At 35.0% G+C, this 12,129-nt stretch overlaps 1 protein-coding gene across 1 annotated transcript; it reads left to right on the top strand.

Annotated features, from left to right (window-relative positions):
* Nucleotides 1-143: 143 nt before the first annotated feature.
* On the top strand, nt 144-7,137 carry LOC114049123 (RNA-binding motif protein, X chromosome-like). Its single transcript, XM_027870307.1, has 9 exons — nt 144-159; nt 351-476; nt 700-806; nt 2,902-3,073; nt 3,966-4,118; nt 5,836-5,950; nt 6,024-6,149; nt 6,239-6,327; nt 6,747-7,137. The coding sequence occupies exons 2-9, from the start codon at nt 368-370 to the stop codon at nt 7,052-7,054; spliced, it is 1,179 nt and encodes a 392-aa protein (XP_027726108.1). The 5' UTR covers nt 144-159; nt 351-367; the 3' UTR covers nt 7,055-7,137.
* Nucleotides 7,138-12,129: the final 4,992 nt, after the last annotated feature.

The following is a 12,129-nucleotide window of genomic DNA, read 5'->3' as shown; positions in this document are numbered from 1 at the left end:
CCTCACGCCTCATTCCAACTCGCGACACCCCCTCCCTCCCTCCTCTCCGCCTCGCCCCGCCCCCCTCCTCTTCGCTTGGCGCCTCTTTCTGCCTCGCGCCGCCCCCTCCCTCCCTCCTCTCCGCCTCGCGCGTCGCGCCGCCCATCGAATCGTGCTGAGGTAAAAACTTATTCTCAGAAACGTAAGAGGAAATTTTATTCAAAATCATTGGTGGACACCACATAATGTTTCATTGTACACTGAAAAATAATTTTTAAAAAATAGGAAATCAGTTTAAGATAACTATATAAAAATTTAAGGTCAAGGATGTTTCTGTGAAATAACCGTATTTAAAATTTTTTTCTTTACAGATTTTTTTTTTTGAAAAATGGTGGAAGCGGATCGTCCAGGGAAGTTATTTATAGGAGGACTCAATACAGAAACAAATGAAAAAGCTCTTGAGTCAGTTTTTGGAAAATATGGCCGGATAATAGAAGGTAATTATGAATGATGTAATGGGGGGGGTTGGAATAAAAATATTTGCTATCCAAAGACTAAAATTACTTCAGATATTATAGGAAATAAAATTTCCCTAATATGCCTTACTATTCAAATCTCTGAAAAGGCAGACTTCCATTGAAAACCTTGCACTTAGTTTCTTTAAAAAGAAATTTTATATTAACATAATAAAGAATTTTTAAAATATTACTTTTGTTTCAGTTCTGTTGATGAAAGATAGACAAACCAAGAAATCCAGAGGCTTTGCTTTTATTACTTTTGAGAGTCCAGCTGATGCAAAAGATGCTGCAAGAGACATGAATGGAAAGGTAGTTTTTCATTTGCGCCTTTATATTTTTTTCTGACTCAATCCATTTTCCTAATCTATTCCATTTGGAACCTTGGGAAATAATTTTTCTTAAATGGTTAAATTACATCACAACAATTTGATACTCTCCAAAAACACCAACCTTTAATTTCTACAATTTTTCCAAACTTTAAATGACTTGTTTTCAAAATAACATTTTAAGGAATCACTGCAAGTGTGTCGTCTTCAAGGTTTCTGTCATTTGCTTTAAACATGAAATGTATCTATCCTAATTTTAGCGTGCCATTTATTTTTGTCTGAATAATCTTTCATGAACAAGACTTTTCATGTAATCTTTCATAACTAAAAGTATCTACAGAAGTTAATTGTTATCCACAAAGGTACATTCTTATTCTGTTAACACTTTGTTATTTTTTCTTTAAATTTCATTTTCCATTGCTAAAAAAGGGATTCAATGATGTAAGCAGTATCATTTGTTCTACAGGTTTTTTTTAATATATAGTGAACTACAGTATGCTGTCATATTTAATCCTTAAAACCCTTATTTCAATACATTTAAAAATATTTCCACTCAAACTAATATCTCCTTTTTCAGTTCTTATTAGAGTATAATTTCATATGCTAGACCATATCAGAATGATCAAAATCAGATACAGAGAAAACTTTCTTATACTTAATATTTTTATAGATTCTATAATTAGAAATGATTAATACATGGGGAGGAGACCTACCCAACTGTAACAGAGAAAAATTAGGGGCTACTAATAACAACAAATAAGATCTAGATGAAAAACAAGGATTTACATTTTATTTGATAACCTTTAGAAAATGTTTATGAACAAAAGGAAGATGAAGTTAAAAATATTTAAGCAATCTAATTCTAATAACTTTTGAAAAGAATAATTACAGAAGCCAATAATCTGAAAAATTCAAAGAAAGGACTGAACTCTACATCTAAACCATAAATTGAACTAAAAATCCTTAGAATCAGATTATAGGAATCTTTTACATTAGCCAAGCTACAAGATGAAAGTTGTCTCTAGGTAGCTGGTTGGCTAGTTTAGAGAAAGAGCTTTGCATTTTCAGTGGAAAAAAGTAATTTTGTTTTTTAAAATACTGGAATCTTCACGTCTTAACCCCTAAACATTTTGAAGAGAAAGTGATATAGCAACTAAAAATAAACATTTTAGAATAAATAGTACAAAGTTAGTGATAAAAACTAATAAGATATAACATCTTTAAAAGAAAAATGCAAACAGCTGAAATGAATGGTAGCAAATAAGCAAAAGAGATAGGCAATTATTATAAGTAAGTTATCCCTCCCTTGCAGAAAAGGAATAATGTACTATATGGTATATGTTTATGGTATGTGGTGTTAGTCTATAACTGAGGCCGAGGAAGATGAAGGGAATTTGTGTTTTTAAAGTTTGCTTTTTGTACATTTTTGTTACATATAGAATATTAGCAAGTCAAGCTACTATCTATTCCCAGCAATACTTATGAGTTATCAAAATGTATAAAACAAATTTTGTTAAAAAATTACAGAATGATTGATTTCAAATATTTGATCACTGTGATTCTTAATCAATTTTCTGTTTGCAAAGTTCATTTTTGCCTTACAACAGCCCTGTGAAGTGGATGATGAAACAAACTGAGGACCAGAAAGGTTAATTTGACTTATCTAAGGTTGTATGCAACTAGTAAGTGGCTTAGTTGGGGCTAAAATGTGGGTTTACTCACTTGGTATCTAATGTTTTTTCTACTATATAACTCCATCTCAAATTAGGAAGCAGAACAAGATGGTTGTCAGTCTTTTTTTTTTTCCTTATTGCCAGAGGGAGTTCTTAAAATCAGTATAAGAACACCAAACACAGGTATTTTTTTGGGTTACTCATGGGTTTTGTAGAATGTCCAGTATTAATGGTATTTATTATTAGATGTCATTTAATGCTGTCTTTGAGAGGAAAAAAATCTCTTATCAAAGAAAATTGAACAATAATATAATCTCATTTAAACATAAGTTGAAAACGGATCTGAAGTAAGTTTTTTCAACTAAAGTTCACTTTAATGTTTGAAAAAATAATTGTTCCTTTTAGTTCTTAGATGGAAAATCAATTAAGGTGGAACAAGCCACCAAACCATCATATGCAAGAGGTGGTAGGCGAGGGCCACCACCCCCTCCAAGAAGCAGAGGTCCTCCAAAAGGTCTTAGAGGTGGAAGAGGAGGAAATGATGGAGCAAGAGGGCCACCTCGTGGATGGCGCATGGGTAATGTAGTAATCAAATGCCGGAACTAACAGAAAAATCCAACACCATAGTATTTGTTTTTGTTAAATGAGTCTTTGTTTAAACTAAGAAGGAAGAAAGAAACACTTCCTTTGCAAATATGGGTGAAGTTTATTTTCTTGAAAACAAATACAGGTAAAATTTCCTCATTCCAAAAATATAGTTGAAGTTTTGCCATACTTTTGTTTTTCTCCAAAGGGGGGTGAAAAGATAAATGCCACTTAAAATTATATCCAATTTTGAAAATATATTTGAAAAATTTCTTTTAGTTGTATCACATAAATTATGTGAATTACTAGGCAATGCAAAAAGGCATGCTTTTCGTATGGTTTCTCTCTTGATGGAGAAATAGTTTTTTCAAGACTTCAGAAAATCTATATCTTTAATATGTGTATGCACTCCACTGGTGGAAATAAAAATCTTTCTAAAACCAAGAAAATGTTTAGTATTTCAAGCCTAATGAGTTTATGCTCTAGTTATTATTTTTTAGAGGCCTCATACTGAAGTTTTATAGTTTGGCAGTTTTTGACAGATTTTACATATGTTAGTGGAACCCTTAAGAATTCAGTCATTTCTTTACAATAATATGATGTTGTGGTGGTATTGGAACACTTGTTCGATTTTATTTGTATTTAGCTGGAGACTTAACATTTCTAAAAGTGGATTATTAGTTGATGGTATATCAGTGTTTGATTCAGGTAACCACATTTACTTCTTTAGTTGAAAAGATATCAAGTGACCAAATTCTGTACTGTTGTAAAGAATGTATTGAAATTCATGTATTTTTGATCATACATTTTGATTCATTCAGATGATGGTAACGATACTAATGGTTTTTTTTTTTTATTCTTTCTATTTTTTTTTCATTGTATAGATGACAGTGGATATTCTCTTAATGTCAACATGGGTTCTTCAAAGGGACCACTCCCAGTTAAAAGGGGTCCACCACCACGAAGTGGAGGACCTCCACCTAAAAGATCTGCACCTTCTGGACCAGTGCGTAGCAGTAGTGGAATGGGAGGAAGAGGTAAATTCTCTATATTGGAAAGTTTCAAATCCATGAAAATAATTTAGGATTAGTAAATTTAGTTTGTAATAAAATTTCATTTGGAAGAGAATGATAGGTTTTAGAGATTTCATGTGGAGGACTACCAAATATTAATTTCTGTCATGTATCAAGAAACAACTTTCTTTTCTTAAGCCCAAAAAAACCGTTTATTTCACATACTTAACAGTATAAAATCACTGCTAAAAAATAGTAAATAGGTTTATAATTACGGTAAGGGATAGTTGATATGCTCTAAACTCATTATGTCACACTAAAAACTTGAGGTTTAAAGATTGCTGGACTTTTTATAGTAGAGAAAAGAGCAGTCCAAAGTAAGAAAATGGCACAAGACTAAATGGCAGGAAAAATTTATGTTGGGATGTAATGGGAGGAGGGGGTTTGAAAGGTGGATATAGCAAAGTTGTGTAGTTTGGATCCCTTCTCTGAATGTTCTTAAGCACATAAAAACAAATATAAAATTACATAGGATCACAAATGAAATCAGTTTTATTTAAAGTTATTTAAAATTTTTTTTGAAAAGTTGTGTTAGGCAACAACTCATAATAGAGAAAGAGAAATGTTAAGTGGGTTAATAACAGAAGCTGTCTTAAATGCGTTTGTTAATTTTGGAGGGAAAGCTGAAATCCTATAATTGTAGCTAACATTTATGAACAGCTGTGGTGTTTGCAGAAAAACATTTTATGTTTTGTCCTCTCAAAAACCCTGAAAGGTAAGTCCTACCTATTATTTTTCTCATTTTACAGAAGAGAAGCTGAGGAAGGTTAAGTGGTTTGCCTAGAGTCAGAACTCGTGTCTGAGGCAGAATTTGAACTCTGATAAGAATTGCATTCATGCCATTTATCTGACTTCTTCAGAGAGTAGAATCAAATTAGGAATTGGAGTTGAAAAGATAATAAATTATTCTCAGGAATATTCTAGGGGTTAGTAACAGAAGAATTTTTAAAAACTGACAGCTGTCTTCCTAATCAATCCTCAGTCAACATGTTATCTTACTTTTGTATGTTTTGTGAACTGAATAATTAAGAAGTCTCTATAGCCAGAAGAGAGTTATTAATGGGTAAAATGAAAGGGTATCAAGTAATGAGAAATCAGTATCATTAAAGAGAGTTCTTTTATTATTAAGGAAGTTGGTAAAGAAATGATCATCTGAAAACAGGTTTGAATAGATAGAGTTGACTTTTCATATTGGAGCAATTGTGAGGTCAGAAATTTCAGTCACTTGGTAGATATTTCCCTAAGTATGCCATCCTAATTTTATGCCAGTAATTCTGAGTTTTAAGGCTTAGTACACATAATTTATACTGAAGTATAAAGGATAAAGGATTGCTGTACAGTCCCACAGGTATTAAATGTCCTCGTCTGATTACTTTAGCTTTTGCTATTCTGGTACCAATACCTCACTCTCTTGTGTGCATATAATTTCATGTGCCTTTGTATTATTTCTCCTGTAAAACTGTTAATAAGAGGAACTGTTGTATTCATAGTTATATCACTTCTTACCATTTAGTAAGGTCGTACATATTTTTGTTAAAATGTTTCATCTAGTTGAATTAAGAGCTGCATGTTAAGTCTTTATTCTTACTTAAGTTGGCCTCTTGTTTTTTCATTTCTTTGTAGTTGTCATTTAACTACATTACTTCAGATGTTGGTTTAAAATTTTTAAACATTTTTTAAGGGCCAGTGTCACGTGGAAGAGATAGCTATGGAGCTCCTCCACGAAGAGAACCAATGTCATCACGCAGAGATGTGTATACGTCACCAAGAGATGATAGTTACAGTACTAAAGAGAGGTAAGTGAAATAACAGTATTTTAGTTGAGAAGTGTTTTTATTTTATGTTATCTAATTCACCTTTTAATTTTAGTTATTCAAGCAGAGATTATGCAAGTTCTCGGGATACCAGAGATTATGCTCCACCTTCAAGGGACTATATATACCGTGATTATGGCCATTCTAGCTCACGTGATGAATATACATCTAGAGGATATGGGTACAGTACCACCACATTGGTCTGTTTCATGGGGACACACTTGATTTAAGCTTTAATAATTTTTACTTACTGTATTTTTCTTTGTTTAGTGACCGTGATGGCTATGCTGGAGGTCGTGATAGAGACTATTCAGATCATCCAAGTGGAGGGTCCTACAGAGATTCTTATGAGAGTTATGGTAAGAACATAGTTTTTAAGATCATACACTATAAGACCATAGCCCTCATTAACAGTTTTTAAGAAAAATAGCTGTTTAGTCTTTTGTGAACTTGATGAATTTGTAAATTTTATTTTAAAGTCTTCATGAAAGAATTGTCTTTCTTCCCAGTGGTGAAAATACTGGAAAACGTGTAAAGGAGTAAATGAGTAGTAAAAGAAAATGCAGCTTATCCTTGGAAAATGTCTGCTTCATACTTATTATAAGTATGGTATTTATGTATTTTGTGTTTTTAATCTTCAAGCATTAAATTCATTCACTGTCCTATATAAATTTGCAGCAAAGATAAATTTCCATGCAAAAAATTAATAAATATTTCTGTAAAATTAGATTTAAATGTTATGTATATGCTACTTAATAATTATCTCGTGATTCTGCAGGTAACTCCGGTAGTACTCCACCTACTCAAGGGCCTCCTCCCTCTTCTGGGGGAAGTAGTCGCTATGATGATTACAGCAGTGCAAGAGATGGATATGGTGGAAGTCGTGAAAGTTACTCAAGTAGCCGAAGTGATATCTATTCAAGTGGTCGTGATTGTTTTGGCAGACAAGAGAGAGGGCTTCCTGCTTCATTGGATAGAGGATATCCTACCCCACGTGATTCATATAGCAGTTCAAGCTGTGGAGCTGCAAGAAGTGGTGGCCGTGGGGGAAGTAGATCTGAAAGAGGAGGCAGAAGCAGATATTAAAAGAAATATGAGTTTTTTCAACCAAACTGCCTTTTCAGAGAAATTAAGAATTGAGTTTATTTTATCTTAACCACCAGAGCACTACAGAGGACTAATTTTTATTTTGTGCCTCCATAATTTTCCATTCTTGTAAGCAGAAAGCTCTAAGTGTTTAAAAGTAGTTCATAATGCTTTCATGCAGTAATTAAATTAAAAAGTTTGAAGTTAGTGTTACGATTTTGAAAATAAAGTTTTTCTGAACTTCCTTGATTTTATTCCTGAATTAAACGTTCTGAGATTCATATCTGTGCAGATAACCAAGGCATCTAAGATGGAAACTAAACGAGCATGCTAATTCTGTGGTTGAGGGTGGTTTGTGCTATTTTATTAGTCTATACCAGATTTTTAAAAGGATGGGGGAAATAACAGACACAAAACATTCACATGTGTACATATGCCCGTGTATTGAGAATTAACAATTTATGTAAAATTCCAGCTATTGAGCTATATATAGCACAAACTGTTGAGAATTTACAAGAAATTTGTCCTGGGGAAAATTAAATCTTTGTCATTGCAAAGCACCAGATAAATGCCTTTTAATTAAATATAATTTTTAAAAATTAAAAAATATAAATGCTAAGTAGAATGTTTTATAAAAAATTGTCATTTTGTCAGTGTGAAATAATATTTTTTTGAGCTTTGTAAAAATCATCCCAAAGTAATGGAAATATTCATAGCAGGGTTAAAAAAATGAGCTCAGAACAGATGAAGATGGGATATTGCTTATAAAGCTTTTAAAGTCCCTAATCAGGTTCCTTGAAATTAATGGCAGTGGTAATTTTAACAAGGCATTTATCTAGCGGTTTGTACCTGATGGTGGCAGGTAGGCATAGCACTGGGCCTGGAATCAGGAACACCCTAGTACAAATATGACACTAGCTGTGTGACCTCAGGTAAGTTACAACCTAATTTGCCTCGATATCATCTGTAAACTGTGCTGGAGAAGGAAATGGTAAACCATTACATTATCTTTGCTAAGAAAATCCCATGACTGAGTGACAACCAGGACTTATTTTTTAAAAAAATCTGCCCTTGAGCTGTAATGTAGCAGGAGAGACAACATACAAAATATAAAACATGTACAGTAGTGGAATATAAAAGGAAGATAGTCTCAGAAAAAGTGGTTTAGATGTAAAGTGGGGGCCCTGGGCAAGTCGTTTAAGCTGCATCTTCATTTCCTAAATAGGTAGTGGCACCTACCTTACAGAGATTTTGTAAAGCGTTTAGTACAATGTCTGGCGATGTAGTAGGCTTATTTCTACCCTCTTTGCCTTAGGTGCTAAACTTCTGTTTCAGATCCTTAGAAGAAAGTTTCTACATTGAAAGTTAGCAAGTATTTACTAATAATATTATATACTGTGCTAGGAAAAAACCTTTTCACTTTCTAATAATCTAATGGGATTACAACACAACCCAAAAAGAATCTAAAGGGTGATTGAAGGCAGAGAATACCTAGTATGAAAGATAATGAAGTCCAAATCAGATAATACAGTATCTACTATGCTTGATGGATACCAATAAAAAGTCAAGGAGCTTACAATGTAATGCACACAACTGTGTTTAAACAGGATAACTAAGCATTATACTAAGCCTAAAGATTCTAAAGTAGGAACAGGGAACAGTCCCTGCCTCTTAAAATATCCCATTTAAGTTAATAAATAAATCCATAAAGAGTTGAAGGAAGGTGAGCAAGGGGGTGAATGGAGAGGAAAGGCTCAAATGAATGAAGTTTAAAAGGCCTCAATAATATGATAAATGTTTAAGCAGCTCTTTAGGAGAAAAATATAGCATGATGCACTTTTTTTCTGATTTTTAAGTTTTGAGTTCCAAATTCTATGCTTCCTGCCCTCACATCCCCCCTCACTGAGATGGTAATAAATTAGATGTAGGTTACACGTGCAATTAGGAAAGTATTTCCATATTAGTTATTTTGGCACAATTGAGTTTCTAATTTAAACTGCATTATTAACCTTTTTTCCATAGGTTCCCAAAATGGGCAATACTACCTGTTGTAGGAGTGCTAACGAATGAACTAGATGGGTGGTAGTAACCTTGGGTGCAACTGGGGGACATTGAATAAAATTAAGAGGTGGTGAAGCATAAGGAAAGAAGAGAAGATAAAAATTTGAAAAGCCATTTACATGTGTTTCATCTTTTGTCTGAGAGACAAAGTCAGCAATTACGTTATTTTCCAGGTAAATACACAAAATGTAAGTTATAACCAATCAGTGGTGAAATCTGCTGACAGATCTTTACAAGCAATTGTTGCGCATTATCAGGAAGTCTTGCATGCATGTGCAGGAACATATGTATGTAGTGACTTGTTTACAGTAATACTATAGGGTCACATGAGAATTTGACAATATTGTGTCATCAAAATTTCAATGCAGGAAAAATCCCACAAACTTTACAATTTATTAAATTTAAGTTGCCTCATTTAAAAAAAATTACACATATTTGGAATAATGCAAATTATAAAAATTTACAGAGTTAAAGATTTCTAGGGTTGCTGAATAATTTTTTTTTTTTTATGAAAAGGGGATGGTGCATTTGGGAACCTCTGAACTAGACAATCAGCAAAATAGTAATTTAAGCCCTGATTTGTTAGTGCTTGTCTGAATGATCACATTCAAATTATCAGTTCAGAATCCTGTGGCTGCGAAAGGGGGCTTTGAATCTTTAAGGAAGCCAATAATCAAAAAGCAAAGGTGAGAGGGCAGAACATTGTATGGATAGGGACAGCCAGTACAAATCAGAAATGTTAAATAAAATTGTAAAATGCAAGAAATGGGAAGGGGAGTAAAATATGAGAAAACTAGAAAGGTGTTAAGAAAGCTTGTGTTTAGGTCTCAAATGCAAAAAAAAAGAAAAAAGATTCTCTTTGTCTCTATCTCTCTCTGTGTCTCTTCACTCACATGCAGACACATAGACACATCCATTTACCAATGAGGAGAGAATCCCATACTAATGGACATTTGGGGTAGATTATGTAAGCAATTCATCTTCACATATTCCCTTTTAAATAAGCAGATGTGTGTACCCTACGCTGAATAAATAATGGGTACAGAAATGTTCATCTGACCCCTTTCTCACTTGCTACCCAATGCCAGGTCAAAAATACAGAGTAGAGAGGAACAGTAGTGAACATTGTCAGAGGGGACAGGCTAAACCAGGTTGAGGGTAACTTACAGGCGTCAAACCTGTCAGTGAGTTAGGAGGATGTCTATCACAAACATGCAAAGACCTCCCATAGAGGAATGGGTAGATGAAAACAATTTGTTTCAATAGCTATGAAGGCAGCTGAAGTAGACGCTGTGGAGTGCTTAGAGCTTGGTCAGACATGTAGGATGCCAAGGTCACCTATTACAACCTGGACCATTGCCAGTCATTGTGACTTACTCCTTGCCACAGGATTTCAATGGTTTTGGAAGAGAGAGTGAGGCTGATAATTTTGTGCAACTCTGACTCACTTTTATTTTTTTTTTAATTTTTTTTTATTTTTTCAGCCAAACACAGGTTTATTATAATATCTGCCATATTGGGCAAACTCTTAAGGAGTCTGAACATGGGCTAGCTATGGCTAGATTATAAGAATCTAAGCATCTTAATGGAAACAAGATGGGCCTTTTATACGGAAAGACTGTGGGAGGGATCTAGGAGTGGATCTAAATGGGAGTGCCCAGTAAACTGGGGTGAACAGGACTCCAGGGACCTGGGCAATGGAGCCTAGCTAGGATTAAGTGTGAGAAATGACCAGGGGCCATAGGGAGGGAGGGCTAGGCTAGGTTAAGGGTAACAGAATTGGGAGACTGGGCATAGCCACAATGCAAGGCCAGTTGATAGGATTATAGCCTCAGGCTAAAGCCAGAGATTTGGCCATGTGAGAAAGTCCAGAGTTTTTCCTTTCTGGGGCCCAGATCCCAACTCTATCATTCCCCCCTCAAACAAATGGGACCCAAATTCTTTTGGAGTAAGGGGTGAAGGTCTCAGATTCTAAAACTGCTTCCTGCTGGCAAAGGGCATAGAGCTGTCCCTACCTCAAAGGGGTCCCGAAGAGGAGGTTGACTGGAACTGAGCACAGGCTGCATCCAGAGGATGATGGGGGGACATTGGCTGGTACTTGGTATTTGCTACCAACAGTAGGTGAATTGGCCTGTAATCTGACTGACAATTGTGAGAGGGTTAAATTTCCACAGAGAAAGAGAATAATTCAGAGATTTAAAGAACAATTCCAGGAAGTAGTACACCATGGGTGGGCTAGGGCTTAACTGATAAGAAGTACGTGGATGGCTCCAAAAAGACTCCAAATTCAAAATAAGGGTCAAGCCAGCTCAGACCAGTTAGGGTCAACCTGAGGACACCTGAAAAATGTTAGTGTGCCTACTTGATGAACTTCATTACTATTATCTGACACACCCTGAATAAAATTAGAGCCTCATTAACAAGTCATGGGATGCATGACCAAGGGATGGGGAATATACTTGAGCATATCAAGGAGAAACATGTAAGGCGGGGTGTAACTTGGGAAGGGATGGACCAATCCAGGCCTGGGAGGTTTTACACAAAATTTGAATGCATAAAAGCATGCTTGCCCTTGAACTTGGGGCCCATCCCTCCTGAAGAGGGGTGGAGCCTGCTTCTGGCCAGAAATATCTAATCCTCTGGACTTTCTCTGTAATAAACTTTCTTGATACGAAATTTTAGTTGTCAAGCGTATTTCTAACACATCTTAATTGTGCATTTGGTTAGAATTCTGTAATGTTCACTTCGGTAAGAGGAATAATAGAGAAGGCAAGCGATGGAGGGATGGGAGAGGAAACACCTTCCTGCAGAAGTAGTTCCAGCCGAGGTGAAATTTCCTAATGCTGACCCGGCTGGCATCATAATAATGAAGTCCATAAGGCCCATATGCAGGACCTTAGGGAATTAATAATAACTGGAATCAAGGAAGCTGTGCCAAAATCACAGGATTTGAACAAGGCATTTGAAGTTTATCAGAAAAACGAAACTCCCTCCGAGTCAAGGCAAGGATCAAG

This window comes from Vombatus ursinus, unplaced genomic scaffold (genome assembly GCF_900497805.2).
Source record: "Vombatus ursinus unplaced genomic scaffold, bare-nosed wombat genome assembly UNPS02002977.1, whole genome shotgun sequence".
Lineage (NCBI taxonomy): Eukaryota > Metazoa > Chordata > Mammalia > Diprotodontia > Vombatidae > Vombatus > Vombatus ursinus.
Note: the sequence above shows the minus strand (reverse complement) of the source record. Positions and strands in the feature narration are given on the sequence as shown.